The 26,851-nt window shown below is 47.9% G+C and overlaps 1 protein-coding gene across 1 annotated transcript in view; it reads left to right on the top strand.

Moving 5' to 3' along the window:
• The first annotated feature begins 24,610 nt into the window (after positions 1-24,610).
• IDO2 (indoleamine 2,3-dioxygenase 2) overlaps positions 24,611-26,851 on the top strand; it is a 63,424-nt gene continuing 61,183 nt past the window's right edge. Inside the window, exon 1 of the mRNA XM_040414550.1 lies at positions 24,611-24,761. Coding sequence (XP_040270484.1) covers positions 24,693-24,761 — 69 coding nt within the window. The 5' untranslated portion in view covers positions 24,611-24,692. The remainder of the gene's footprint in view (positions 24,762-26,851) is intronic.

Raw genomic sequence — 26,851 nt, 5'->3', positions numbered from 1 at the left:
GTTCTCACAGCTCTGTTTCTCCACCCCTGTGATGATGTCACTACTAGAGCTGGGAGGAGTTTACTTTTGGTTTCTTTCACCACAGCTGTCCTTCATGTGTTTGATTTCCCTCTCTTTATATCACCCCTCCTCCTATGATAGGATGTGGATTATAGTTTTCACTTCAGTTGTAGCTCTTGCTTTAGTTTCTTCACTTGTTGCTATCAGTTCACTGGACCTGTGTTCTGCTGCAGCTAGCACTCCGGATATTGCCAGCCTGTCCTTGGATCCGTCTTCTCTGCGGCTGCAACATCTTCAGCTAAGTGTGCAGACATTGTTGTGTTCCTGTTTATTTTCTGACTGGATCTGAGGTGGCCACGGTTCCCTCCATATACTGAGTAGGGCACTGGTGGCCGTGCCCCTTCCACTATTGTAGGGGTTACAGGGGTCATTAGTCTTAGGCACGTGGGCATGCCTCGTTCCGCCATTTGGATCCGGGCATGTGCTTTAGCAGAATAGGGAGAGCGTTGAGGGTTGGACAGGGGTCACCCTTTATCCTCCCTAGTTCTGGGTCCAGTCAGTAGCTCTGTACTGTGTATTACTATTGTTGCTCACATACACCCGTGACATTATAATCCACCAAAACCGTCCTTTTTTGACATGGATCCGCTTTCTGACCTGGTTGACCGCATGCAGGGTCTTTCTTTGGAGGTAGCGGATCTCCGTCAATCTATGACTCAGCTTCAAGCATTGGGCCCTGCTCCGGCTCATGGAGTCTGTTGCGAGCCAAAGGTCTCACTTCCGGAGACGTTCTCCGGGGGCAGTGAGAATTTTGTTCGTTTCAGAGAGGCATGCAAACTCCATTTTTGCTTGTGTCCTCACTCTTCTGGTAATCAAGAGCAGAGGGTGAGGATTGTCATCTCCCTGCTCAGGGGTAATGCTCAGACTTGGGCTTTTTCGCTGCCATCAGGGGATCCCTCCCTTCGATCCGTGGAGGGATTTTTTGTGGCCCTGGGGCAGATTTATGATGACCCAGATCGTGTTGCTCTGGCCGAATCTAACCTACGTGTTTTATGCCAGAACAAACGGTCTGCGGAGCTTTATTGTTCTGAATTTCGGAGATGGGCAGCTGATTCGGGTTGGAATGATGCTGCACTCCGGAGTCAGTTCTGTCATGGTCTCTCGGAGAGATTAAAAGATGCGTTTGCTTTCCATGAGAGACCAACGTCCTTAGAGTCTGCCATGTCATTGGCGGTACGCCTTGACAGGCGTCTAAGAGAAAGAAACGAGACCTCTCTGTCCAGCCATTGTCAGTCTAGGGGCAGTGGTGCGGACTCATTCAGTGTGCAGGGGCCTCATCCTGTCTCGCTCCCCTCTGAGGAGGAGCCCATGCAGCTAGCTCGACTTGCCCCTGATAAAAGAGGATTTAGTCCTCAGAGTATGGTCTGTTTTTGTTGTGGGGGCATAGGTCATTTGGCAAATGTTTGTCCGTCTAGGAGATTCTTGAACCGTACTAAGAGCGATAATAAGAGAAAAATCTCAAAAGGTAAATCATCAAGTTCTGCTTCATCTGCTACTTTGGGCAAAGTTGATGTAGGATTTGATGCTTTTCCTCTGACCTGCAGTTCCCGTTTTCTCCTGTCTGCCAGGGTGGCGCTAGAGAGCAAAGTCATTTCTTGTGAGATTTTTGTCGATAGTGGAGCGGCCGTCAATCTTATTGACACTCAATTTGTAGCCATGCATGGTTTTCAGGTTTGCACATTAGATAAAGATATACCTGTTTTTGCTATTGACTCTGCTCCACTCTCACAGAGATCTCTGAAGGGCATTGTTCACAATATCCGGCTAGCTGTAGGTGACACTCATGTGGAGGATATATCTTGTTTTGTCCTTAACGGATTGCCGTCTCCTCTAGTTTTGGGGTTACCCTGGCTCACTAGACATAACCCCACTATTGATTGGCAAGGAAGGCAAATAAATGAGTGGAGTGACTTTTGTAGAGAGAAGTGTCTCACAGCGACTTTTGCAGAGGTGTCTACTAAAACGGTGCCATCATTTCTCTCTGATTTCTCGGACGTGTTTTCCGAGAGCGGTGTTCAGGAGCTACCTCCTCACCGGGAGTTTGACTGTCCCATTAACCTCATTCCCGGCGCCAAGCTGCCAAAAGCACGCCTCTACAATCTCTCACAACCGGAAAGAATCGCTATGCGAACTTACATCTCCGAGAGTCTCGAAAAGGGGCATATTCGTCCCTCAAAGTCACCTGTGGCCGCGGGTTTTTTTTTTGTTAAAAAGAAAGATGGCTCTCTGAGACCTTGCCTAGATTTTAGGGAGCTGAACCGTATCACGATTCGCGATCCCTATCCCCTTCCTCTGATCCCGGACCTCTTCAATCAAATTGTTGGGGCCAAGGTGTTTTCCAAATTGGATTTGAGAGGCGCGTACAACCTGGTCAGGGTCAGAGAGGGGGATGAATGGAAAACGGCCTTTAATACCCCTGACGGGCATTTCGAGAATCTCGTTATGCCTTTCGGCCTGATGAATGCTCCGGCCGTCTTTCAGCATTTTGTTAATAGTATTTTCTATCATTTAATGGGGAAATTTGTATTGGTGTATCTTGATGATATTTTGATTTTTTCCCCTGATGTTCAGACCCATCAGGATCATCTTTTTCAGGTTCTGCAGATTCTGCAGGAAAATAAATTGTACGCCAAGCTGGAGAAATGTCTTTTTATGGTATCGGAGATTCAATTTCTGGGTTTTCTCCTCTCTGCTTCTGGTTTTCGCATGGATCCCGAGAAGGTCCGTGCTGTACTTGAGTGGGAGCTTCCTGAGAATCAGAAGGCATTGATGCGCTTTCTGGGTTTTGCGAACTATTACAGAAAGTTCATTTTGAATTATTCCTCTGTTGTCAAACCCCTCACTGACATGACAAAAAAGGGGGCGGATTTTTCCTCTTGGTCGGAGGAGGCGCTTGCAGCCTTTTCTAAGATTAAAGAGAATTTTGCAGCTGCTCCCGTCTTGGTGCATCCCGATGTTTCCTTACCTTTTATTGTTGAGGTGGATGCTTCCGAGGTGGGTGTGGGTGCGGTTTTGTCCCAGGGCCCTTCCCCTGCCAAGTGGCGACCCTGTGCCTTTTTCTCTAAAAAACTCTCCCCGGCAGAGAGAAACTATGATGTGGGAGATAGGGAGTTGTTGGCCATCAAGTTGGCTTTCGAGGAATGGCGCCATTGGTTGGAGGGGGCCAGGCACCCTATCACCGTTTTTACCGACCATAAGAATCTGGCATACTTGGAGTCGGCCAGGCGTATGAATCCGAGACAGGCCAGATGGTCTCTGTTCTTCTCCAGATTCAATTTTGTTGTTACATTCCGACCTGGGATAAAAAATGTGAAGGCTGATGCTCTCTCTCGCTGTTTTCCGGGAGGAGGAAACTCCGAGGACCCGGGTCCCATTTTGGCGGAGGGGGTAGTTGTTTCTGCTCTATATTCCGATTTGGAGGCCGAGGTCCAGGCTGCCCAGACTGAGACACCTGCCCGTTGTCCTTCTGGGAAGTTGTTCGTGCCTCCTGAGCTACGTCACAAACTCTTTAAGGAGCATCATGATACGGTTCTTGCTGGTCACCCCGGGAGTAGAGCCACGGTGGATCTCATTGCTCAGAGATTTTGGTGGCCGGCTCTTCGTAAGTCGGTGGAGGGTTTTGTGGCTGCTTGTGAGACGTGCGCTCGCGCTAAGGTCCCTCGTTCACGGCCTTCAGGTTCCCTTCTCCCGTTACCCATTCCTTCCCGTCCTTGGACACACCTGTCCATGGACTTTATCACGGATCTTCCTCGTTCCTCGGGGAAGTCGGTGATCCTGGTGGTGGTGGACCGTTTTAGCAAGATGGCTCATTTCGTACCTTTCCCTGGTTTACCCAATGCTAAAACGTTGGCGCAAGCTTTTGTCGACCATATTGTTAAATTGCACGGCATTCCCTCTGATATTGTTTCCGATAGAGGCACGCAGTTTGTGTCCAGGTTCTGGAAGGCTTTCTGTTCTCGCCTGGGGGTTCGGCTGTCCTTCTCTTCTGCTTTTCATCCGCAGTCGAATGGTCAGACTGAGCGCCTCAATCAGAATCTGGAGACATATTTGCGCTGTTTTGTGGCAGAGAACCAGGAGGATTGGTGTTCATTTCTCCCTCTTGCTGAGTTTGCTCTGAACAACCGTCGTCAGGAATCTTCTGATAAGTCACCATTCTTTGGTGCATATGGGTTCCATCCGCAGTTTGGGACATTCTCGGGAGGGGCTCTTTCTGGTTTACCTGAGGAGGAGAGATTTTCCTCGTCTTTGTCTACCATTTGGCAAAAGATTCAGAGTAATCTTAAAAAGATGAGTGAGAGGTATAAGCGTGTGGCTGATAAGAGACGTGTGCCTGGTCCGGACCTGAATGTGGGTGATCTGGTGTGGTTGTCTACTAGAAACATTAAGTTGAAGGTTCCCTCCTGGAAATTGGGTCCCAAGTTTATTGGGCCTTATAAAATCTTGTCAGTCATCAATCCTGTTGCCTTCCGTCTTGATCTTCCACGGGTTTGGAAGATACATAATGTATTTCACAGATCTCTCTTAAAACCATATGTCCAGCCCACGGTACCCTCCTCTTTGCCTCCTCCTCCGATTTTGGTTGATGGCAATCTGGAGTTTGAGGTTTCCAGAATTGTGGACTCTCGCATGGTCCGCGGTTCTCTTCAGTACCTCGTTCATTGGAAGGGTTATGGTCCTGAGGAGAGGATGTGGGTTCCGGTGTCGGACATTAAAGCCACTCGCCTCATCAGGGCATTTCATAGGGCTCATCCTGAGAAGGTGGGTCCTGGGTGTCCGGAGTCCACCCGTAGAGGGGGGGGTACTGTCACTACCAGAGCTTTGGGATGTTCTCACAGCTCTGTTTCTCCACCCCTGTGATGATGTCACTACTAGAGCTGGGAGGAGTTCTCACTACTCTGTTTACTTTTGGTTTCTTTCACCACAGCTGTCCTTCATGTGTTTGATTTCCCTCTCTTTATATCACCCCTCCTCCTATGATAGGATGTGGATTATAGTTCTCACTTCAGTTGTAGCTCTTGCTTTAGTTTCTTCACTTGTTGCTATCAGTTCACTGGACCTGTGTTCTGCTGCAGCTAGCACTCCGGATATTGCCAGCCTGTCCTTGGATCCGTCTTCTCTGCGGCTGCAACATCTTCAGCTAAGTGTGCAGACATTGTTGTGTTCCTGTTTATTTTCTGACTGGATCTGAGGTGGCCACGGTTCCCTCCATATACTGAGTAGGGCACTGGTGGCCGTGCCCCTTCCACTATTGTAGGGGTTACAGGGGTCATTAGTCTTAGGCACGTGGGCATGCCTCGTTCCGCCATTTGGATCCGGGCATGTGCTTTAGCAGAATAGGGAGAGCGTTGAGGGTCGGACAGGGGTCACCCTTTATCCTCCCTAGTTCTAGGTCCAGTCAGTAGCTCTGTACTGTGTATTACTATTGTTGCTCACATACACCCGTGACAATGACGTTTTGTTAGCCCATTAGAGACAGTAGCAGAGTGCAGGAGTGGTAACACCATTCTGGGGTCTTACAGTACCTTTGGTTCTTTTTATTTCTACATAAATAAATACACACATACAGTGCCTTGCAAAAGTATTCACCCCCCTTGACTTTTTTCGTATTTTGTTACATTACAGCCTTAAAGGGATTCTGTCACCAGGTTTCACCCCTGTCAGCTAAAAATATGCTGATGTTCAGGGCGTCTTAGGTATGGTATGCGCGAGATCTTACAGCAGAAGGAGGGGGGAGGGAGGAAGAGCGAGAGGCGGCACAGAGGATTAGGAGGCGGCACAGAAGTCCGGAAAGGCGGCGCTGGGCACGAACGGCGGCGGGTGCGGCCGGCACCTTGCATCTATTAACATCCCCTTGGGCACCTTATTTGTTTGACTGACAGGTTAGTAAAAGCTGTTTTTTAGCTAAATAAGCCCACAGATGACATTTATAAGCCCACATTAGGAATCGTGAAGACGCCCTGAACATCAGCATATTTTTAGCTGACAGGGGTGAAACCTGGTGACAGAATCCCTTTAAGTTCAATGTTTTGGTAATCTGAATTTTATGTGATGGATCAGAACACAATAGTCTAAGTTGGTGAAGTGAAATTAGAAAAATAGATAAAACTATTGTTTAGAAATAGAAAACAGAAAATTGGCATGTGCATATGTATTCACCCCCTTTGTTAGGAAGCCCATAAAAAGCTCTGGTGCAACCAATTACCTTCAGAAGTCACATACAGTTGCAAGAAAAAGTATGTGAACCCGTTGGAATGATATGGATTTCTGCACAAATTGGTCATAAAATGTGATCTGATCTTCATCTAAGTCACAACAATAGACAATCACAGTCTGCTTAAACTAATCACACACAAAGAATTAAATGTTACCATGTTTTTATTGAACACACCATGTAAACATTCAGAGTGCAGGTGGAAAAAGTATGTGAACCCCTAGACTAATGACATCTCCAAGAGCTAATTGGAGTGAGGTGTCAGCCAACTGGAGTCCAATCAATGAGATGAGATTGGAGGTGTTGGTTACAGCTTCCCTGCCCTAAAGAAAACACACACCAGTTCTGGGTTTGCTTTTCACAAGAAGCATTGCCTGATGTGAATGATGCCTCGCACAAAAGAGCTCTCAGAAGACCTACAATTAAGAATTGTTGACTTGCATAAAGTTGGAAAGGGTTATAAAAGTAACTCCAAAAGCCTTGCTGTTCATCAGTCCACGGTAAGACAAATTGTCTATAAATGGAGAAAGTTCAGCACTGCTGCTACTCTCCCTACGAGTGGCCATCCTGTAAAGATGACTGCAAGAGCACAGCGCAGACTGCTCAATGAGGTGAAGAAGAATCCTAGAGTGTCAGCTAAAGACTTACAAAAGTCTCTGGCATATGCTAACATCCCTGTTAGCGAATCTACGATACGTAAAACACTAAACAAGAATGGATGTCATGGGGAGGATAAAATATTGTTTTTTTTCATCTTTTCGGTAGCTTAGTAAAATTTTGTTTTCCATATTTGGTATTCAGAATTCTTAGAAGACTGGGTCACAACTTCTGAAGAATCAGTAACGGTGGCTACGTTGTTTATTATTGTTTATTATTCGGATTTCCAAATAGAGTTTACTAGGCTTCCAAATCATGTTGTATGTATATATATATATTGTGGTGATGTGTACAGTACAGGCCTACACTCGCCCATAAAAGTCAATGAACATCTCCTGTCTATTGTTCCTATGGTCCATGTGGCTGCTGTATAACATATCTCTAAATGCTGTTAACATCAGTTCAGACAAGATGGCCGCCACCATAATCATTTACAGAAAATAAAGTAAACAATAAAAAAAAAAAATAATGTATTCAGAAAAAAAATAATCTAGGAAGAAATAGATTTCACTACCTGTTCTTTGTTAGTAATAAATGTAGCTGATACCTCCCCTTTTGCATTTCCATACAGATGTTGATACTCTATAGAAAGACGTACATTTTCAGTAAGCGTTTAAAGGGTTGGACTTTACCAGATGGATTTCAGAAGAGAGTTCAATGAAAACGCAGTTATGCAAGAGTGTGAGGAGGAGTTCATTGGCAAAGGGGAGGATACTTATGGAGTGGTATCTGAAGTCAGCACTTGTTATCCTGTTTAGAGATGAGCGAATTTCTTAAAAGGTCGATTCGGCTGATTTGCCGAATTTCACCAAAAATTTGCTTCGTGAGACAAATTACTTCGTCACAAAGCAGCTTTTTTTGTAAGTGGTGGGTGCAATGACAGGGATTTGTGATAGCGCCGTCCCCATCATTGTACCCCTCAGATGCCGCGTTCATACGTGATCGCGGCATCTGAGTGTAAAATTAACAATAAAAAATATGTTTTAATCAAACTTACCGCCTCCATTTGCTCATGACAAGCCGGCTGCCGCCATCTTGCTTGAAGCTCTCGGCCGAAATCCATGATTATGTCATCATGTAATCTCACGTCGCACGGGATTTCGGCCAAGATCTGCAAGCAAGATGGAGGCTGGTGGCCCGTCGCAAGCAAATGGAGGAGGTAAGTTTGAATTTTTTAGTTTTTTTTATACTATTTCACTTTTTTATACTATTTCAGGTTAAATCGATTCGCTGACACGGAAATTCGGATTCTAGGTGAATCTAATTTATCCTGAAATTCGGATTGAATTCCACTTCGTGGGATTCAATTCGCTCATCTCTAATTCTGTTACTGCAAAGGGAGATGAAGGGCTTCTGTCAGCAGAAATAACAGTATTAGGGCTCATTCAGACGGCCGTATGCTGTCCGCAAAAATACTGAATGCTATCCGTTTTTTTGCGGATCCGCAAAAAAACGGATCTGCAAAAAAACGGATAGCATTCAGTATTTTTGCGGACCCATAGACTTCAATGGGGCCATGTCCTGATTTTCACGGACAAGTATTGGACATGTTTCATTTTTTTTGCGGATCCGCAAAAAAACGGATAGCATTCAGTATTTTTGCGGACAGCATACGGCCGTCTGAATGAGCCCTTAACCTGACTGCTAATGTAAGCTGAACCTAAATAGCCTAGTCTAGTTTTAATACATGCTGCAGAAAAAAAAAACTTATATATGCAAGTTATCTTTCTTGAGCAAGGGGGTGTTCAGGGTCGGCGCCACCCATAAGCAGAGTAGGCAACCGCGTAGAGCGCACTCTGCCTGTGGGCGCTGGCCGCCGCCTGCGCCCGCCCCCTACTTGTCATCCATCTGACATCATCTCCTTCTAATAACATAGTAACATAGTACATAAGGCCGAAAAAAGACATTTGTCCATCCAGTTCGGCCTGTTATCCTGCAAGTTGATCCAGAGGAAGGCAAAAAAAAAAACCTGTGAGGTAGAAGCCAATTTTCCTCACTTTAGGGGAATAAAAAATTCCTTCCCAACTCCAATCAGGCAATCAGAATAACTCCCTGGATCAACGACCCATCTCTAGTAGCTATAGCCTGTAATATTATTACACTCTAGAAACACATCCAGGCCCCTCTTGAATTCCTTTATTGTACTCACCATCACCACCTCCTCAGGCAGAGAGTTCCATAGTCTCACTGCTCTTACCGTAAAGAATCCTCTTCTATGTTTGTGTACAAACCTTCTTTCCTCCAGACGCAGAGGATGTCCCCTCGTCACAGTCACAGTCCTGGGGATAAATAGATGATGGGAGAGATCTCTGTACTGACCCCTGATATATTTATACATAGTAATTAGATCTCCCCTCAGTCGTCTTTTTTCTAACGTGAATAGCCCTAATTTTGATAATCTTTCAGGGTACTGTAGTTGCCCCATTCCAGTTATTACTTTAGTTGCCCTCCTCTGGACCCTCTCCAGCTCTGCTATGTCTGCCTTGTTCACTGGAGCCCAGAACTGTACACAGTACTCCATGTGTGGTCTGACTAGTGATTTGTAAAGTGGTAGGACTATGTTCTCATCACAGCCATTATCTTATTGGCCTTGGCAGCAGCTGCCTGACACTGTTTTTTGCAGCTTAGTTTGCTGTTTATTAAAATTCTCCATGTCAGTGTTACCCAGTGTTTTACCATTTAGTATGTACGGGTGACTTGCATTATTCCTTCCCATGTGCATAACTTTACATATGTCAGTGTTAAACCTCATCTGCCACTTATCTGCCCAAGCCTCCAATCTATCCAGATCCCTCTGTAGCAGTATACTGTCCTCTTCCCTGTCAATTACTTTACACAGTTTAGTGTCATCTGCGAAAATTGATATTTTACTATGCAAGCCTTCTACAAGATCATTAATAAATATATTGAAGAGAATAGGGCCCAATACTGACCCCTGAGGTACCCCACTAGTGACAGTGACCCAATCTGAGTATGTACCGTTAATAACCACCCTCTGTTTTCCATCATTGAGCCAGTTACTTACCCACTTAGGCTCCTTTCACACTTGCGGCAGAGAGATCCGACAAGCAGTTCCGTCGCCGGAACTGCCTGCCGGATCAGGCAAAATGTATGCTAACTGATGGCATTAGTAAGACTGATCAGGATCCTGATCAGTCTTAAAAATGCCTGATCAGTCGAAAAAATGCATTGAAATGCCGGATCCGTCTTTCCGGTGTCATCCGGCAAAAACGGATCCGTCATTTATTTTTTCACCTTTTTTTCAGTCTGCGCATGCGCATACCGGAAGGACGGATCCGGCATTCCGGTATTCTGAATGCCGGATCCGGCACTAATACATTCCTATGGGAAAAAATGCCTGATCCGGCATTCAGGCAAGTCTTCAGTTTTTTTAGCCGGAGATAAAACCGTAGCATGCTACGGTTTTCTCTTTTGCCTGATCAGTCAAAACGACTGAACTGAAGACATACTGATGCAAACTGAACGGATTACTCTCCATTCAGAATGCATGGGGATATGCCTGATCAGTTCTTTTCCGGTATAGAGCCCCTGTGACGGAACTCTATGCCGGAAAAGAACAACGCAAGTGTGAAAGTAGCCTTACAGACGTTTTCTCCCAGTCCGAGCATTCTCATTTTATATACATATATATATATACTAACCTTTTATGTAGTACAGTGTCAAATGCTTTGGAGAAGTCCAGATACACCTGTTACTGTACTTGCCGGCCGGATGCGCTGCGAGTATGAGTTTGTTCACTTCGGGCAGAGAGAGCGGCACGCAGCTGCGTGTATTTAAATCTCATTTAGGCTTTCTCTCAGAAAAGTTTCTCCTGGGATTTGAACTCACAACCTTTCACATCAGAGGCAAGGCATTTACCCTCACAGCTATGAAAGCTGTATTACCAGGTGGTTAAAAAAAAATATATAAGACTTCTACTGTAGATAACTTTGATACCTAGTGTACATCCATACACATGTCAGCTGCCCCAACACACCCAGCTCTGCTACATCCATACACAGTGTACTGGGGCAGCTGTCATGTGTATGGATGTACACTAAGTATCAAAGTTATCTACAGTAGAAGTCTTATATTTATTTATTTTTTTAAGTAACTGTCTATACAGCTCTCATAGCTGTAAGGGTAAATGCCTTGCCTCTGATGTGAAAGGCTGTGAGTTCGAGTCCCAGGAGAAACTTTTCTGAAAGTGTTTTTTTTAAATACCGGACTGTTACTTTACTGCCACGGGGGAGGGGGGCTATTGGCGCCATGATACTGGCACATGGAGGGGGGAGGAGAGAGGCACTTGATACTGGCACATTAGGGGGCAGGGAGAGAGGATGCCACTAAGATATTAGCACATGGGGTGGCAAGAAATGGACATGAATCATGAGGGGCAGAAATGAGAAATGATGGGGGGGGGGGCAAAATCTTCTGTTGACAAAAATCCTTGCACCGGCCCTGACTTCGGGCGCGCAATCCCGCGAGACCAGTGACCTCCAGAGGTGGGTCTCGCGGGATCACGCGCCAAAGACACATGATCTTGGTAAGAGCCAAGGCAATGTGGACCTGGAGCACAGCGAGGAGCAGAACCTGGTGAGCACCCCTGGCAACCGCACTCTGACAACCTGCACTAGGGTGTCAGAGGCTGCAGGACAGTGACTGGCAGCAGGGTGGCACACACTTGTGTACAGGGGTCAGGGCACACCTGCTTCTTGACTAGGGGCCATAGATTCTGACTGGCACAGGGTGCCCAGCAGTGGCACATGGAGGCTAATAGGTCGCACAGACGTCTAAAGGGCTATGAATGGTACAGGGTGCAGGACAGTGCCAGACTGGCAGAGGGCACAAGGCAGCATACTGTTTTATGTTGCCCTGGTGGCACAGGATTTCAGACAGTGGCTGAATGGCGCCTGGCAGTGAATAGGTGGCACTGCTCGTGTTTGGTGTGCCAACCTGCTGAACAGCGCAGAGTGATTGGCATCACTGGGATGGTACTAGGTGGCAGACAATGGCTGGATATTATATATACATGACCATAGTCAGACTGGCACAGGGTACGCGACCATAGTCAGACTGGCACAGGGTACATGACCATAGACTGGCACAGGGTACACGACCATAGTTAAATGTTGCATGCAATGGGTGGCTGAAAAAGGGGCGGAAAAGGGGTGTGTGGTCAATGGGCGGAGTCAAGGGGAGGCAAAATTAGCTTTTGCCTAGGGTGGCAAAAATCCTTGCACCAGCCCTGGGGGTGTTGCTCCTGCTCCTGGAGGCTACGTTCTCCCACCTCTATCCACGCCCCCTCCTAGACTTGATTGACAGGGTCAGGCAGCGTTCACGTCCTCCTGCCTGGCCCTGAGTGCGGGTGAAATCTCGAGCCCTGCGCCGTGCCATTTAGTATTTGGCGCAGGCATAGTATTTGGCGCAGGCATAGTATTTGGCGCCATGATGATTTCTTTCAGCCATATCTTGTCTCTGCAGAGTTTGACAAACAGACATCTTAGATTCCTTCTTTTCCATCCTCCTCCCCACCTTCTGAACACCCACTCTACCACCTCCAATACTGTGCCCACTGTGCTCCCCAATACTATACTGCAGAAACAGATAATCCCCCTGAAAATACTAGTACCACACAGATAGTTCCCCTTCAATAATTATTGGTACACGGTGCCCTAAAAAAAAATAACTGCACCTAGCAAATAGTGTCCCTGTAACTCATAGTGCTGTAAACATAGTGTCCTCCAAAAATAATTGTGCTAGGGTGCCTCCCAATGTAATAGTCCTCCAAAAAATCCCACAAGTTGGTAAGGCTGATTAGTGAGCCTGCATTTGTGGGAGGGGTGGAGGCTCTTCATATACGAGCCACAGCCGCACTCCCCGGCGTGGGTTCTCAGGTGCACAGCTGCTGGGTGTCATTATCAAACTAGCTTCTCTGGTGGTAGGAGTCTTTCTTTGCAGCTTGGAGCTCGTTATTTTGCGCTCTGCTACCATAGCATGCACGCGCCATACTATGTAAGTAGGTTGGGCCGGGGCCGTCTCTCCTGGCCGGTCGGAACCGACTTTGCTAGCGAACGGGAGGCTTCGCCTCAGAATCTGCTACCTCAGGTTTGCTCGTTGGGGCTAAATACTTCTATTTCTTTTCAACTTTGTTTGTTGGTAATAGGAGTTAGTTCCTATAAATCTTACAAGTTTCACTTCGCTTTGTTCGTCTCGTATGAAAAGTTACTTCAGCCGGTTTGCTGTAAAGGAAGAGTTACCCGGGCTGCACGTGACGTCCTGTTTGGAGATCGGACGCAGCGTTTATTGTTTAGGCCTCTTGCTGTAGCTGTTCCTTGCCACGTGTCTCCCCCTCCCCCCACTACCACCATCCTTAGGCCTCGTTCACACTTCAGTGTTTGGTCAGTGATTTCCATCAGTGATTTGTGAGCCAAAACCAGGTGCTGCTCTAAACACAGAACAGGAGCAGATCTTTCCCTTCTACCTCATTTCTGTGGAGGCTCCACTTCTGGTTTTGGCTCACAAATCACTGATGGAAATCACTGACCAAACACTGACGTGTGAACAAGGCCTTAGACTTCACGTATTTCACTGCTCCATGTACTTAAAAACCCTGCCGCACTTTTATGCTCTGCTATTATCCTGAGCGGCATTTACACTTTCGGCTTTTTTCATGTCTTATGCTGCATCCGCACGTCTTTACTATCCAGCACTTTCCTGCTCTTGGTTCGTATTCACTCAGATTGGTCTCACATTCAAGCTGCGGTCACTTGTTGGCTGTTACATCTCATTCCGTACCCAGCCGGATCCGTATTACACGCCTGTTATTACATGTTGTATACTCGGCTTACAGCTGCTACTGTTACTCTGTTTTTATTCTCTAGACGCACCACCCTGGTGTTCACACCTTGCTCCACTCACAACCAGAGCTGCGTTCATGCGTCGACTGATATACCATGTTTGCTCTGCTCACCGTGAGAGCTGTGTTTACACGTCCGCTGTGACAACATGTTCATACTAGGCTTGTTTCAGAGCTGCATTCACTTTCACTGTTACATCATGTTTATGCTCCACTCACAATTAGAGCTTCTGTTCTACCAATTTCATTCACACTACGCTGTCAAATAATTTTTTCACTCCACCCTCGACCAGAGTTGCATTCATCCGTCTATCGATATATCAGGTTTACTCTACTCGCACCCAGAGCTGCGTTCACACGTCCTATGCTACTACAGGTTCTTTCCATGTCTGCTGTCACATCAAATTAACATTCCGTTCACATCCAAAGCTGCGTCCGCATGTCTGCTTTTACATCTTGTCCTATACTCCATTCCCATACTCAGAGCTGTGCCCATACCATGTTTTTAGGTACCACTCACATCCAAAGCCCCATTTGTTGTTACATCATGTGTTGTACTCTGCTTCCACTCAAAGCTGCATTCTCCTGTTCATTGCTACGTCATGGTTTTACTCAATCTCACCGGGGCAGTCTGCACCCACCGCTCTGGTACCTCTCTCCCGACAAACATAACTGCGTTCTTCTCAGGCTTGCGTTCCTTTCCTCGGTGGTCTGTTACATTCCATAGGCCTACTTTTCTGTTCACCTCCAGGGAGAATTTTTTTATTTTATTTTTGGTCTTCTTTAATCGTGGTTCATAGTCACTCAGACTGGTCTCCTTTAAAAAAAATAAATAAATATCACTTTCACTACTGCAGTCCGAGTCGTCCGCCGATTGTACACCACCTGTACGCGTCTCCAGGACGGGTAAGCTCCTTCCCTCAGTCCATCCCCTCCACAGGGCTCTTCCGATCAGCGCTCATGTGTTTCCCTGCTTCCAGTCGCGGGGTCGGCGTGCGTTCCAGCGTGGAACGCATGTTGAGAACCACTGCCGGACTTGTGTGTTTTGAATTACAGGTGGTGTCCTGGTTAGTACTGTGTCATTGCTGCCCAAACTTCCCGGTGCTCGCTCCTCCCGGTTCCTCTATGCTTCCTATAGCGGAATTTTGCAGATCAGGTTCACACACACTGACATCGCTCATGATAGGGGCTTGCAGCTCCTCTATTCCTTGTTGTGGTTGCTAGGAGCTGGTCATACAGTGCACAATCCTCACGTTGGAGGGCATGCTGGGCTGTGTTTTACATGAATACGACTCACCTGGGTTGGAAATACACAGCTTCAGCCTAGACACTATGCACAGTCACTGCATGCTGACCATTTGACTGCCGTCATCTGTACTGATATGTAGTGGTAGCAGGGCCGTTCTGTATGTGTATGTTCATTTATTCATATGCTATGTTTCCCACTGGATCGCCCAGGCTCGTACCTACCTCTGTCTCCTGATCGCCCAGGCTGTCATTTCCTCAGTTATTCCTCCTTCTGACTCGACTAAATTTTGTTCTCCTGGGAACGGGTACGTTCGGTTTATTTTTTATGTATCATTACCCCTGGTCTGTCCAGACCCTGTTCTTCCTTCTCTGCCTGGTATGTTCAGGTCTGGTCTCCCTGCATGTCTACTATTCCGGGTTTTTTCCAGGGTCTCCTGCTGTCTGCGGATCCGTCCAGGCCTAGCCTCCTATCAATTACGATACTTCCCCATGATCCGCGCACAGGCCCACCTACTCTTTCACACTCGTCTCACCCATGCCTGTCCCTTCCTGGTTTACTTTTTCCTGCCAGGTCGGTCCTTCACCGGGCTACGTGGTGCGGTATTTCTGGGTCACCCCCTTTTTTTTCCAGGTGATGCCAGAAGCAGATCCCTCGGAGTCCCCTCTCCCAGCCTTCAATTCCCGGGTGATGGATTAGAGTCCCTCCTTTCTCACGCCAGGAACCTGGTACAACATTCCCTCTCCTCCAACACGGCCAGGAATTATCAAGCCGGCTATAAAATGTATAAAGAATTCGGGGGCCCGATGACTGCTTTGGCCCCATGGCTTCGGGGGCCCGATGACTGCTTCGGCCCCATGGCTTCGGGGGCCCGATGACTGTTTTCAGTCCTGCTGGGCTGATTGCCTGGTTGGTTGTGCATCTGGGCTGATTTGGCCCGTATGTATCACATACATACCTGCTTCCCTAATTTCCTAATAATCCATGTTGATCGCTCACTTTGTGTTTTGACCGCAAACCGGTCCAGTTCGCCCTACAGCATCATTGTCATGTCTTAGGCAGATATTTCATCTTGCTTTAATTGTTCATGCTTTCGTTCAGGTCCTGCCAGAGGAGGAACAAGTAGGGTAATTCCCTCTAGCATTTCAGTCTCTGATCGTAGTCTATCATATCTTGCCAACCAGGTCCCCGCGCAAAGTCTTTGCCTTTTTACCACGACCAGGAATTCATTTTCGCCGGTAGCTTCATTGCAATTATGAATCTCCTCACTCATGGGAGAGCATAGACAGAATCTTGTATATTTTGGCTTCGTAGCTTCTTTCCGCACTAACCTCAGACTCCCTACAACCACGTTGAATCGGGTTTTGGACAAAGTTCAGCATTTCCTCATGGTAGAAGATTCAGATAGTAGGTCGGTCTTCTCGTCTCAAGCGTTAAAACAATTCTCAGGGGCACACAGTAGAACAACGCGCGGACCACGGCTAGCAGATAGCTGTTGTCTGGGGAACTATTCAAGGATTCTCTTCCTATCTACATAGTTCTTTTTGGCCCTCATTCCTGCATAGTCTAGACAGTTAGGTTTCGGTCCTACGATCTCCGGAGGCTAGGGCATTGCCAGTACTCCGTAGAACCAAAACTTTACAAGGTTCATTTGGTTTTCATGATCCATTTCACAACGTATTCCCGGTCCTCCATTCCGCTTTGGGGCAGTATCCGCAATATTGAGCATCATGTCTCTGGCCTTGTCATCCACAAGATGGGTTGTAGGTCTCCTTCTGGCCTTGCCTCATACACCCCAAATTTTTCGCTCTAGATCCCTGACGCCTTGCAGTTGGCTTGGGGATTAGTTTGCACATGCCATTCGAGTTCCTTTTCTACCCTACTTGGCTTGGTTTTTGCCCACTTATAGGCCTACCCACGATCATGGCTTAGGGCACACAACAAGCAATTTAGTCAGGTTAGCTAAGACACGCCTAGCTGGGTTAGGTTGTTCCCGTTGTTTCTCTCCCTAGGGTTCTTCAGATATCTCTTGGCCGTAGCCATGACCACAAATAGTGCACTCTGGCAGAGAATTATTACTATGTGGTAACAGTGCACCCAATAGTAGTAATGTCCCTCATTTTGCCTCCAGAAGTAATAATTTCCCATAGTGCACCAAGTAGTAATAATCCCCTCTATAATGTGTGCCTGTACAATTTTTATTTTTTTTATAATCTCTGGCAGTACAAAAAATGACCCCTTATAATGTTGCCAGTAAAATAATTCCCCCTTGCAATGTGTGCCAGTACAAAAATACCCCCGTATGTGTGCAAGTGTAGGCAATTAAGGTTGCCGGGTTTGTGAGAGGGGAGGCGGGGCATGGCCTATTTATGCTGACCTCTCCTGCTCACACTCGTCGGTTCGAGCGCTTCGGATGGACACTCGTGGATCGTCACCTCAGAGCGACGGGAGTTTGAGGCTCGTTCACGCACTGGGCTATTTTTCGTTGCGGCATAGGTAGGTCTCTGCAGACTGCTCGACCGACACTCTGGCTCACGCTGAGCTCTGGCTCACACTCTGGCTCAGGTCCGCCCGGCGCAGCTGCTGCCCTCACCCTCCTCTCCGTGTTTCATCTGCAGCGGTCCGATCCATCCGGGCCACACAACATGTGTAACGGCATCTACCCCCTCACCTGCTCTCGCCCTGCAGTCGGCACACGCACCTCTGGCCGCCCTCACCGGCACCTCGTCGCTCCTCCAGCGCGCCATGTGTTTGGCAGCTCCCCATGCGTCGGGTCTGGTTCAGCTGGGTCCGACGTGATGGCGGGAGCGCTGGTTGGTGGCACACATATGATGATCGCCATCTACCGGCCACTGTTGGTATGGCACCTGTCTAGTGGTGCCTCATGTTGATTCAGTAGGATCTGATAATCCAGTTTAGGGTTGCTGGGGTGGTAGGGTGTTTGGGGGAGGTAGTTGTCGAGCAGGGAAATAAATGAATTGACATATGTTAAAAAAAAAACACTGCCTTTAGCCATACTTATACTTGGGTAGCAGGCTTCTGTTGGCGAGTGCAGCCTCCGTGTACTTAAGTAGTATCGGGGGTTGAGACGAGCCACTTAGAGTTGGCGTCAGTCTGTGCTTACACACACGTGATTCAGTGGGTTACTTTCGTCATGCAGCGTCGGCAGGGGTTGTGAGGAGCGCTATTAGGTTAGGGTAGGGGTGCCACAGCAGTGATACGTTTGGTCACCTATTTGTCATTACTTGTTTAGGTTTTCAGTTCGGCCAGCTACTCTGCTGTGACACTGCCGGGGTAGGTTGCTGACATGGCCGCCAGGTGAGTTAGGCGCGATTCTCACGTATGGGCTCCCTTTTGTGCTGCTTGGGGTTGGCAGGGGTGGTTGAGGCCACCATCCTGGGCATAAGGGCACGCAGCCCCACTTTTGCTAGTTTCGCGTGGTGGCGCCTACTGTCGTGGCCACTGGGGGGTTTTGAAAAAAAAAACAAAAACCCAGACTCGTTATAAAGCCCTGCCACGACTGCAGGCATTACTCTGTCACGTCTACAGACTTGATTGGCCTCCGGTCACGAATTCAGGCACCCGTCCGTCACGTCCATAGATTCGGCTAGTCTCGTCACGTTCATACACGCTAGTCGGCCACGAGTTCTTCAGTTTAATCGGTCACGGCATTAGGCATGTCCTGTCACGCCCAGTCTCCCAGCAGGTACAAATCTCAGTGCCACCCTCGTCAACGCTGATAGCCGCGGCGTCTGCACTCTACCACGTCATCAGACTCGGAGCTTCATGCTGGCACGGCCATAGGCTCAGCGGGATTAAGTCCTCCTTAACGTTGTCCACTTCCTGAGTCGGTAACCGGCCAGGCAGACAGTCCTGGCAGCCTTCTGGATACGACCGTGGGCACCCTTGCTCTTAGGCACGGGTGCAGTAGCTCCTTCGTGGTGCACGTCTGAGGCTGACGTGGCCTGTGGTTGATTTGTAGGTGTTGGTATGGTCACTTGAGTCTGTATTTTCTTTTAGTAGGGGGATTTCTCAGGCCTTTCTTCCCGAAGGTTCTTCGTCCTCTCGGGATAGCGGGGAGCAGCAGTCCGAGCGGATGGCGGAGTTACCAATGAGGTTGTGGACTGTCCCTAAACTGACGGCTGAGTTGTCTAGGAGGGGAATTCCATTCCCAGCGTCCGCGAGGAAGGCAGAACTCTACCGCCTTCTGTCAACACACCCGGTGGCTCCTACCCAGGATGAAGTGTCCCTTAGCACCATCCTCACATCGTTCAATCAGCTACATGCGGCTATCAACAGGATGGGTTCGTCCATGTCAGACATGCAGACTAGGCTGGAGACTATCGAGGCCAGTCCTGCGGTGTTCCGCACAGGAGTGCACACATCATCAGTCGCCGGCTCGTCAGCCTCCGGTGCTCCTGGTGGGTCCGGTCTTTCTCTCACTGTAGCACCGTCGCATTTTGTACCCGCTAATATCCGACAGGATATTTTGGAGGGAAAGGACATCAATCTGGCGTCCCTTCTCGTGGCTGCACACGAAGCCCCGGACAACAAGACCATTTCATGTGGAGAGGTCTCTGTTGTGCTTAAGTCAAGGGACGTCAGTTTGAATAGGAAGCTGAGTGTCGCTGAATTTGTGTTGGCCTTCAGCCTCTATCGGGACGTGGTGTGCACCGTTAACCCCCTCAGAAGGGAGGAATTCGATTTATATTTATTTAAGGTGGTCGATTTAGGGTACAAATACGGTGGCACCGCGTTTTACGACTACCACCGTTCCTTTTCGGCCAAGGCGGCAGCCACTCTCACCCAGTGTAACCATTCCGTGGATTGGTCACAGGTTGATACGGAGCTGTTTTGCCGTCACTTTGCGGGGCTTAAGGCTCCGACCTGTTCAGGTTGCGGATCCTACGCCCATACGGCCGGCTGGTGTTCAGAGAGTGGTAGCTCGTCAGGGCCTTCTGTAGCTAGCACTCCCCCGGCCCAGCCGGCTAGTAGGATTCTCTCATCCTGCGACAAGTTGGGTCGCCCCGTGAAGTATCTCTGCAAATCGCCGTTATGTAATAATTTCAATTACGCAGTGTGCCACTACAATCAATGTAGGTTGCTTCATTTATGTATGCTGTTTCAGGGCCCACCCCCGCGCTGCTTGCACGCAGAAGGGTGGTAGTCATGTATGACTAAGCGTGGTCAACGTGGATCTCCTCGCCTGTTTTCTAGCCGGTCATCCAAACTCAGTTTGGGTACAGTTCGTACTCAATGGCCTACATTACGCCTTTCACACAGGTTTGCTTGCCCTTCCTCAAGCCCCGCATGAGTGCAGGAACTTGTTGTCGGCAATCAGAGATCCGGAAACAGTCACACAGTTGATACGGCTGGAGCTAGACAAAGGATATTTGGTCGGCCCAGTGGCACAGCCCCCGTTCGATTGTTGGAGGGTTAACCCGGTCGGGGTGGTGACTGGCAAGTTTTTGAATAAAAAGAGGTTGATTTACGACTTGTCAACCCCGCATTCCTTACCCGTTCCCAGTTTAAATTCGTTGATCCCCTCAGATGAGTTTTCAATGAGGTACGCCTCCATCGATGAGGCTATTGAGGTAATACTTAAGTTTGGCAGAGGCGCCTGGTTGTCTAAGGCAGATATCAGACGCCTTCAAACTGCTCCCCATCCAGCCAGACCAGTGGCATGGCATCAAGTGGCAGGAACGGTACTACTTTGCCAATAAGCTGACCTTCGGGTCCAAATCGAGCCCGTGGCTCTTTGACCAGTTGGCGACCAGCTTGCATTGGGTATTGTCAGATGTCTTTCGGGTCAGTAATGTCATAAATTACCTGGACGACTTCCTTCTTATTGAACCCCCGGCACAGCAGCCCCAGGACCTACAGCGCTTGCGTACAGTGTTTTCCGATCTGTGCGTGCCTATAGCTTCTCACAAGGTAGAAGGCTCTGATACCACAATCACATTCTTGGGAATTCGGCTGGACACAGTACGCATGCAAGCTAGTCTCCCACCTGATAAGTTAGATCGGGTTAGACAGGTTGTGCATAGGTGGGCTCGAGTGAGAGTGGCGACCAGAGCGGATCTTCAGTCCCTCTTAGGCATGCTCAACTTTGCCATGCGCTTCATTTCGAGACTCCTAGCATTGCTCCCCCAGGCCCGTGCGCAGGACGACATGGTGACTCTCGGTCTGGAGGCCATGGCAGATCTCTTAATCTGGGATATGTTTTTAACTCAGTGGGACGGAGTGTCACTCTTTGGTCCGGTGATCTCGGACCAGTCTCCTGTAGTCCACACTGATGCCTCGCCATCAGTCTGCTTCGCCGCACTGCATGGCGATCATTGGTTTGCTAGTGCATGGCCAATAGAGGTCGCATCAATCCCAGGATTCTCCTCATGTTCCTCTTTGTTCGGGGTGTATCCTATTGTAGGGGCAGCATTTGTATGGGGCGAGCAATGGAAGAACCGGACGGTGCTGTTCCTGACTGACAACGCGGCAGTCGTGGACATCATCATGAAAGGCAGGTCTAGTTCCACACAGATTATGTTGTTTGTCAGGAGGTTCCTTTGGCTGTCTCTGATGCATGAGTTTCGCTTTGTTTGTAGGCCTATTAGTAGACACCTTAATGTCGCAGCGGATGCTATGTCCCGCCTTAATTTTCAACTTTTCTTTCAGGTTTGTCCGGGGGCAGATCGTTTGCCAACGCCAACTCCTCACCAGTCCCAGTTGCGGTTGGACTAGTCTCCCATCTCGCCGTAGCAAGTCCCTGTCCACTAATACCCTGAGGGCTTACAAGACGGCTTGGCGCCTCTTCCTAAAATAGAAGAACACCTACCCGGCCACAGGGCAGGGGCCTATCACTCACCTATTGGGGTTTGTCGGGTTTTGCCACTCTCAACTGAACCTGGCCTATAGCACTATTAAATTGTACCTGGCAGGTGTTCAACACCATTGGTACATGCTGTGTCCGGCCCTGCCGTCGCTCTTCTCAGCCCACCCTATCAGAGCGACATTGAAGGGTCTAAGGAAGATGTCCGTTAAGAAACGGCATACTCGTCAGCCGTTCACTGGTGATATGTTTAGGTCTGTGGCTGACAAACTACAGGATGAACCATTCGGGCCGCAGCTTAGTGCTCTACTAGAGACAGCCATGTACCTGGCCTTCTACGGGTTCCTCAGGCCAGGCGAGCTTACGGGCGCCAACACGCCTGCTAAATTCCTGCGCAAGTTTCGGCTCTGCCGGCACGGCTCCATATACGTTCTTACCTTGGCCTCGTCCAAGACGTCTCGGCCGGGGAATCGGTAGAGGTCAGGTACTTCCCCTCTGCCAATAGGTGGTGTCCGGTACGGGTGTTAGACGCATGGTTGCTTATGGTCGGGTACGAGCCTGCAGATTCCCCATTGCTCAAGCTAGGGGTTGCACCTTTTGTCTACTGCGTCTTTTCTCAGGCTCATCCGTATTTTGTTAGCCGGTTCAGGTATTGATCCTCTGTCGATCACGGGGCACTCCTTCCGCATCAGCACCGCGACTGCTGCCTCCATGCATAAGGTGCCCGTACATGTCATCAAACGGTTGGGATGCTGGAGTTCCTCCTGCTACATGCGTTACATCCCAGATCCCCAATGTGAGATGTCGCTGGCCTTTTGAAATTTGGTTTTGTAGTGCTGTGTTAAATAAAGTCTTTTCAATTTCTAGGCGTTGCATCTTTTGGCCCCTTTTAGGCTATCCTTCGACAGCAGTTCCGGCATAACCCTGCTGCTCTTTAGGTAGGGGTGGGGAGAGTAGGGTTAGTTAGGGTAACATCTCACCATGAGCCGATCCGAGCACAAGTGTAGGCAATTAAGGTTGCCGGGTTTGTGAGAGGGGAGGCGGGGCATGGCCTATTTATACCGATCTCTCCTGCTCACACTCGTCGGTTTGAGCAATTCGGCCCTCCCAGGTACCCACCCTTCTTCTGAGGTACTCCTTATTGGTGTAGCCCCCTTTAGGCTACCCTTCGACAGCAGTTCCGGCATAACCCTGCTGCTCTTTAGGTAGGTGTGGGTAGAGTAGGGTTAGTTAGGGTAACATCTAATACAAAATTTTTTCCCTTATAACACTCCCTGTAGAACAAATGTCCCCAAAGTGGCCACCTTAGAATGTATGCCAGTACAAAAAATGGTCCCTTATAATGTGTACATCAAATGGCGTAGCACTCTTGTCCCAAATGTTTTGGGTGCTAAGGTTGTGGGTTTCCAGCCCTCAGTCATAGAAAATAAAAACTTAAGAGTAGAGGAGTAGTCTTTTGTAGAATATATGAGCAATGAGGTGGTGAAAAAGGTAGTAGTAGACTGAAACGTCACACATTTGCAATGTAGTTGCCTTGGAAAGAAAAAATCGAAATAAAGTAAGCGCGCTGATAACACCATATCTACTGGAGTGCTGAAGCCCTTAAAATGTGTCAGTACAAAAATTACCCCCAGTAGAACAGATGTCCCCCATAGTGGCCCCCTTATAATGTGTGCCGTGCAAAAATGCTCCTTTTTTACACCCGCAATGTCCCTATAGTGCTTTCTCCAGTTACACAATGACTCCCACCCAATTGTGGTCCAACAAAAATAATAAACTCAGATACTTACCTCCATTCTTCTGTCAGCGATGCAGTGCAAGTCACGGACCTCTTCTAGTCTGTGCCCTGAGCTCTATGCATATCCCACCCAAGATGGGTTGTGTTTTTTATACACAATTTAAGCTCCTCCTCTCACTTTTATTTCTGATTATGTTCCTGTATACGAGTTTTTCGTTTTCTCAGAGTTCGTCCCACATACTGAAGTCCACAAGGGCACTCCAGCATGTAGACGACCCCCCATAGTCTCACAGGACAATTCACCTCCAATCTTAAAGGTACCACCATTACTCATAGACAACACTTCATTTGCCCTTCGTTTTCTATCTTTCTTTTGACAGTTTTTGCACGGCAAGCAGAAACCGCACCATGTGAACACATGCTTTTTGACACCCTCATTTTTTAAAGGTAGACAACTATGTACTAAGCGGCCTTTTAAATTGGGTGCCTTTCTGAATATAAATTCTGGAGTAGCAGGGATCATCTCACCTAATACGGGATCATTTTTAAGAACTGACCAGTTTTTTCTTATGGCGTTTTAAATTAAACCCGCATTGCAGTTATATTGGGTAATGAATGAAAATGTATAACCCTCCTTATCTTGGTTTTTCAATTTTTTTGGTATAGTTTTCCTGTTTTTCATTCTCCACCAGCAGATGTATACATCACAGGAAAGGAGGTATTATGGTGACACGCAATACAATCGTGCGCCATATTTTAGAAGACCAGGAACTTATAATAGGAATTATAATCCTTGGCGTCCGTTTGCATGCAGATTGTCGGATCACTCTGCCACAAGTGTGAAAGTACTCTTAGACATGTTTTATATTAGTTCAGTTTTGTTGATCTTTCGCGTCCTTGTCCTTCGTCTGAATTAATATTGACATGAGTAACGTGAGTCAGCTGTATTTTTTTTTCTTTTTACTCTTATTAGTTCAGGCTCTGCCCTACAGTGACCAGTGCATACTCCACTGTTAAAAGGACAGGCAGGGGGCAGGGGATCACCGATTAACAGCGGCACTTGGTGTAAAGGTCTTCAGCAGACAAGACACTTAAATGGAGAAGATAAAACTGGAAGACTGCTATGTCTCTGAGGAATATGGCTTTATACTCCAGGACCCCCTGGTGAGATGCAAACTTATTATTATTATTATTATCTCATTTATTATTATTATTTATTATTATTATTATTATTATTATTATAATTATTATTATTATTATTATTATTATTATCTCATTTATTACATATTCTTATATAATTGAATATAAATAACTTATCTTCAGGACAGGTCATCGTTATCTGATCGGCGTGAGATTGGGGGGGATCCAACTCCCAGCACCCTTGCTGATCAGCTTTTAGAAGAGGTAGTGATGCTTGTATGCGCACTGCCTCCTATTCAAATATACCTGGGCTACATCTTGCTTGTAGTGGCGGCGCAATGTAATTACAATAAGTTTGCCGGAATTGGAATTGTACAAGCGAGATGAAGCACAGGTAATTTAGAAGAGAAAGCAGCGTCCACACGAGCGCTGCTACCTATTCAAACTGCTGATCGGCGAGGTTTCTGTGAGTCTGACCCCTACTCCCGGCCGATCTGATAATGATGACCTAACGAACGTGTGCCGGACATTCCGTGCATTGGGGACCTCAATTTTCAGTCCTCAATGCACAGGTACTATCCGTGCGGCTACCGCGACGGATCCAGACCCATTTAACTTGAATGGGTCCGTAATCCGTCCGCACCTCAAAAAAAAAATAGAACATGTTCTATTCTTTAGCAGTGTGGAAGCACTGAGAGAAACTCCACGGAAGGGTTCTGTAGTACCTCCGCGGGGTTCCATGCCTCCGTTCCGCGCCGCAGCTCTGGATTGCGGACCTCATCCGTGATGTGGTGAGCACATCAACCCTGATGAGGAATACGTCTGTCATTGACAACCAGCTATCCATTCCTGCAGCTGCAGACTGAGCAAAGGCATTCAGAATAAACTGACCCTGGTTAGATTAGTACTCATGTGCTATGGCCCTGTGCTGTCAAGATATCTGGTTGTTGTCAGTGAACAGAACCGACCCATACCTCCCAACGTTTTGGGACACTTATGGTTCATTATGTTAAAGATCCGTTTTCTTCTGCATATCTGTACACATCAATGGTGTACTAGCATTTCTACCAGCAAGTAGGGCGTCTACTTGCTGGTAGCAGCCGCAGAAAACCGCCCCCTCCTTCTGTTGATTGACAGGGCCAGCTGCGATCTCCTCCTCCGGCCAGCCCTGTCAGCATTTCAAAAATCGCGCACCTGTGTTGATTCGGCGCAGGCGCTCTGAGATAAGGAGTCTCGCCTCCTCAGCACTCCCTCAGTGCGCCTGCGCCGATGACGTCATAGGCACAGGGCTGGCCGGAGGAGGAGATCCCGGCTGGCCTTGTCAATCAACAGGAGGAGGGGGCGGTTTTCTGCGGCTGCTATTAGCAAGTAGACGCCCTACTTGCTGGTAGAAAGGTAATTAGCATATCATAAAAGTAAGTTTTTTGCTAAATCTACTGAACGAAAATTATTAATAACATAAGGTATGGCAATATCGCAGGATAGGGATTATAAGTACACACAAAAAAAACAAAAAACAGTTTAGTGGGGTGACAGAAGCCCTTTAAGTCGCTATCATACTGTGACTCCCAATAATATTAATGCCCCCATTAGTGCCCCCAGAATTAATAATGCCCACATTAGTGCCCCCAGTAATAGTAATGCCTCCATTAATGCCACCCAGAATTAATACTGTCCACATTAGTGCACCCCAGTAAGAGTAATGCCCCCAGGAAGAATAATGCCCCCATTAGAGCCCCCCAGGGAGAATAATGCCCCTCATTTGTGCCCCCAGGAAGAATAATGCCCCTGGTTAGAATAATGCCCCCATTAGTGCCCCCAGTTTGCTTCTGCAAAAATAAAAACACTCGCCTCCTCCATTTGCTCGCGCTGCGGAAAACACCATCAGATTTTGATTGGTGGGGGTCTGACAACTGGGACCCCTGCCAATCAGTTGGTTGAGAAGGTACCAGCGCTCACAGTAGTGCTGCCGCCTTCTCTTAGCTTTCTCTAGGCCAAGAGATGCCATGTTCATCGGTCACATGACCTAGGCGCAGCTCAGCCCCATTAAAGGCAATGGGGCCGAGCGTGATACCAAGTACAGCTGCTATACAATGTGCGACGCTATGCTTGGT

The sequence above is a fragment of the Bufo bufo genome, chromosome 1 (genome assembly GCF_905171765.1).
Source record: "Bufo bufo chromosome 1, aBufBuf1.1, whole genome shotgun sequence".
NCBI classification, from domain to species: domain Eukaryota; kingdom Metazoa; phylum Chordata; class Amphibia; order Anura; family Bufonidae; genus Bufo; species Bufo bufo.
Note: the sequence above shows the minus strand (reverse complement) of the source record. Positions and strands in the feature narration are given on the sequence as shown.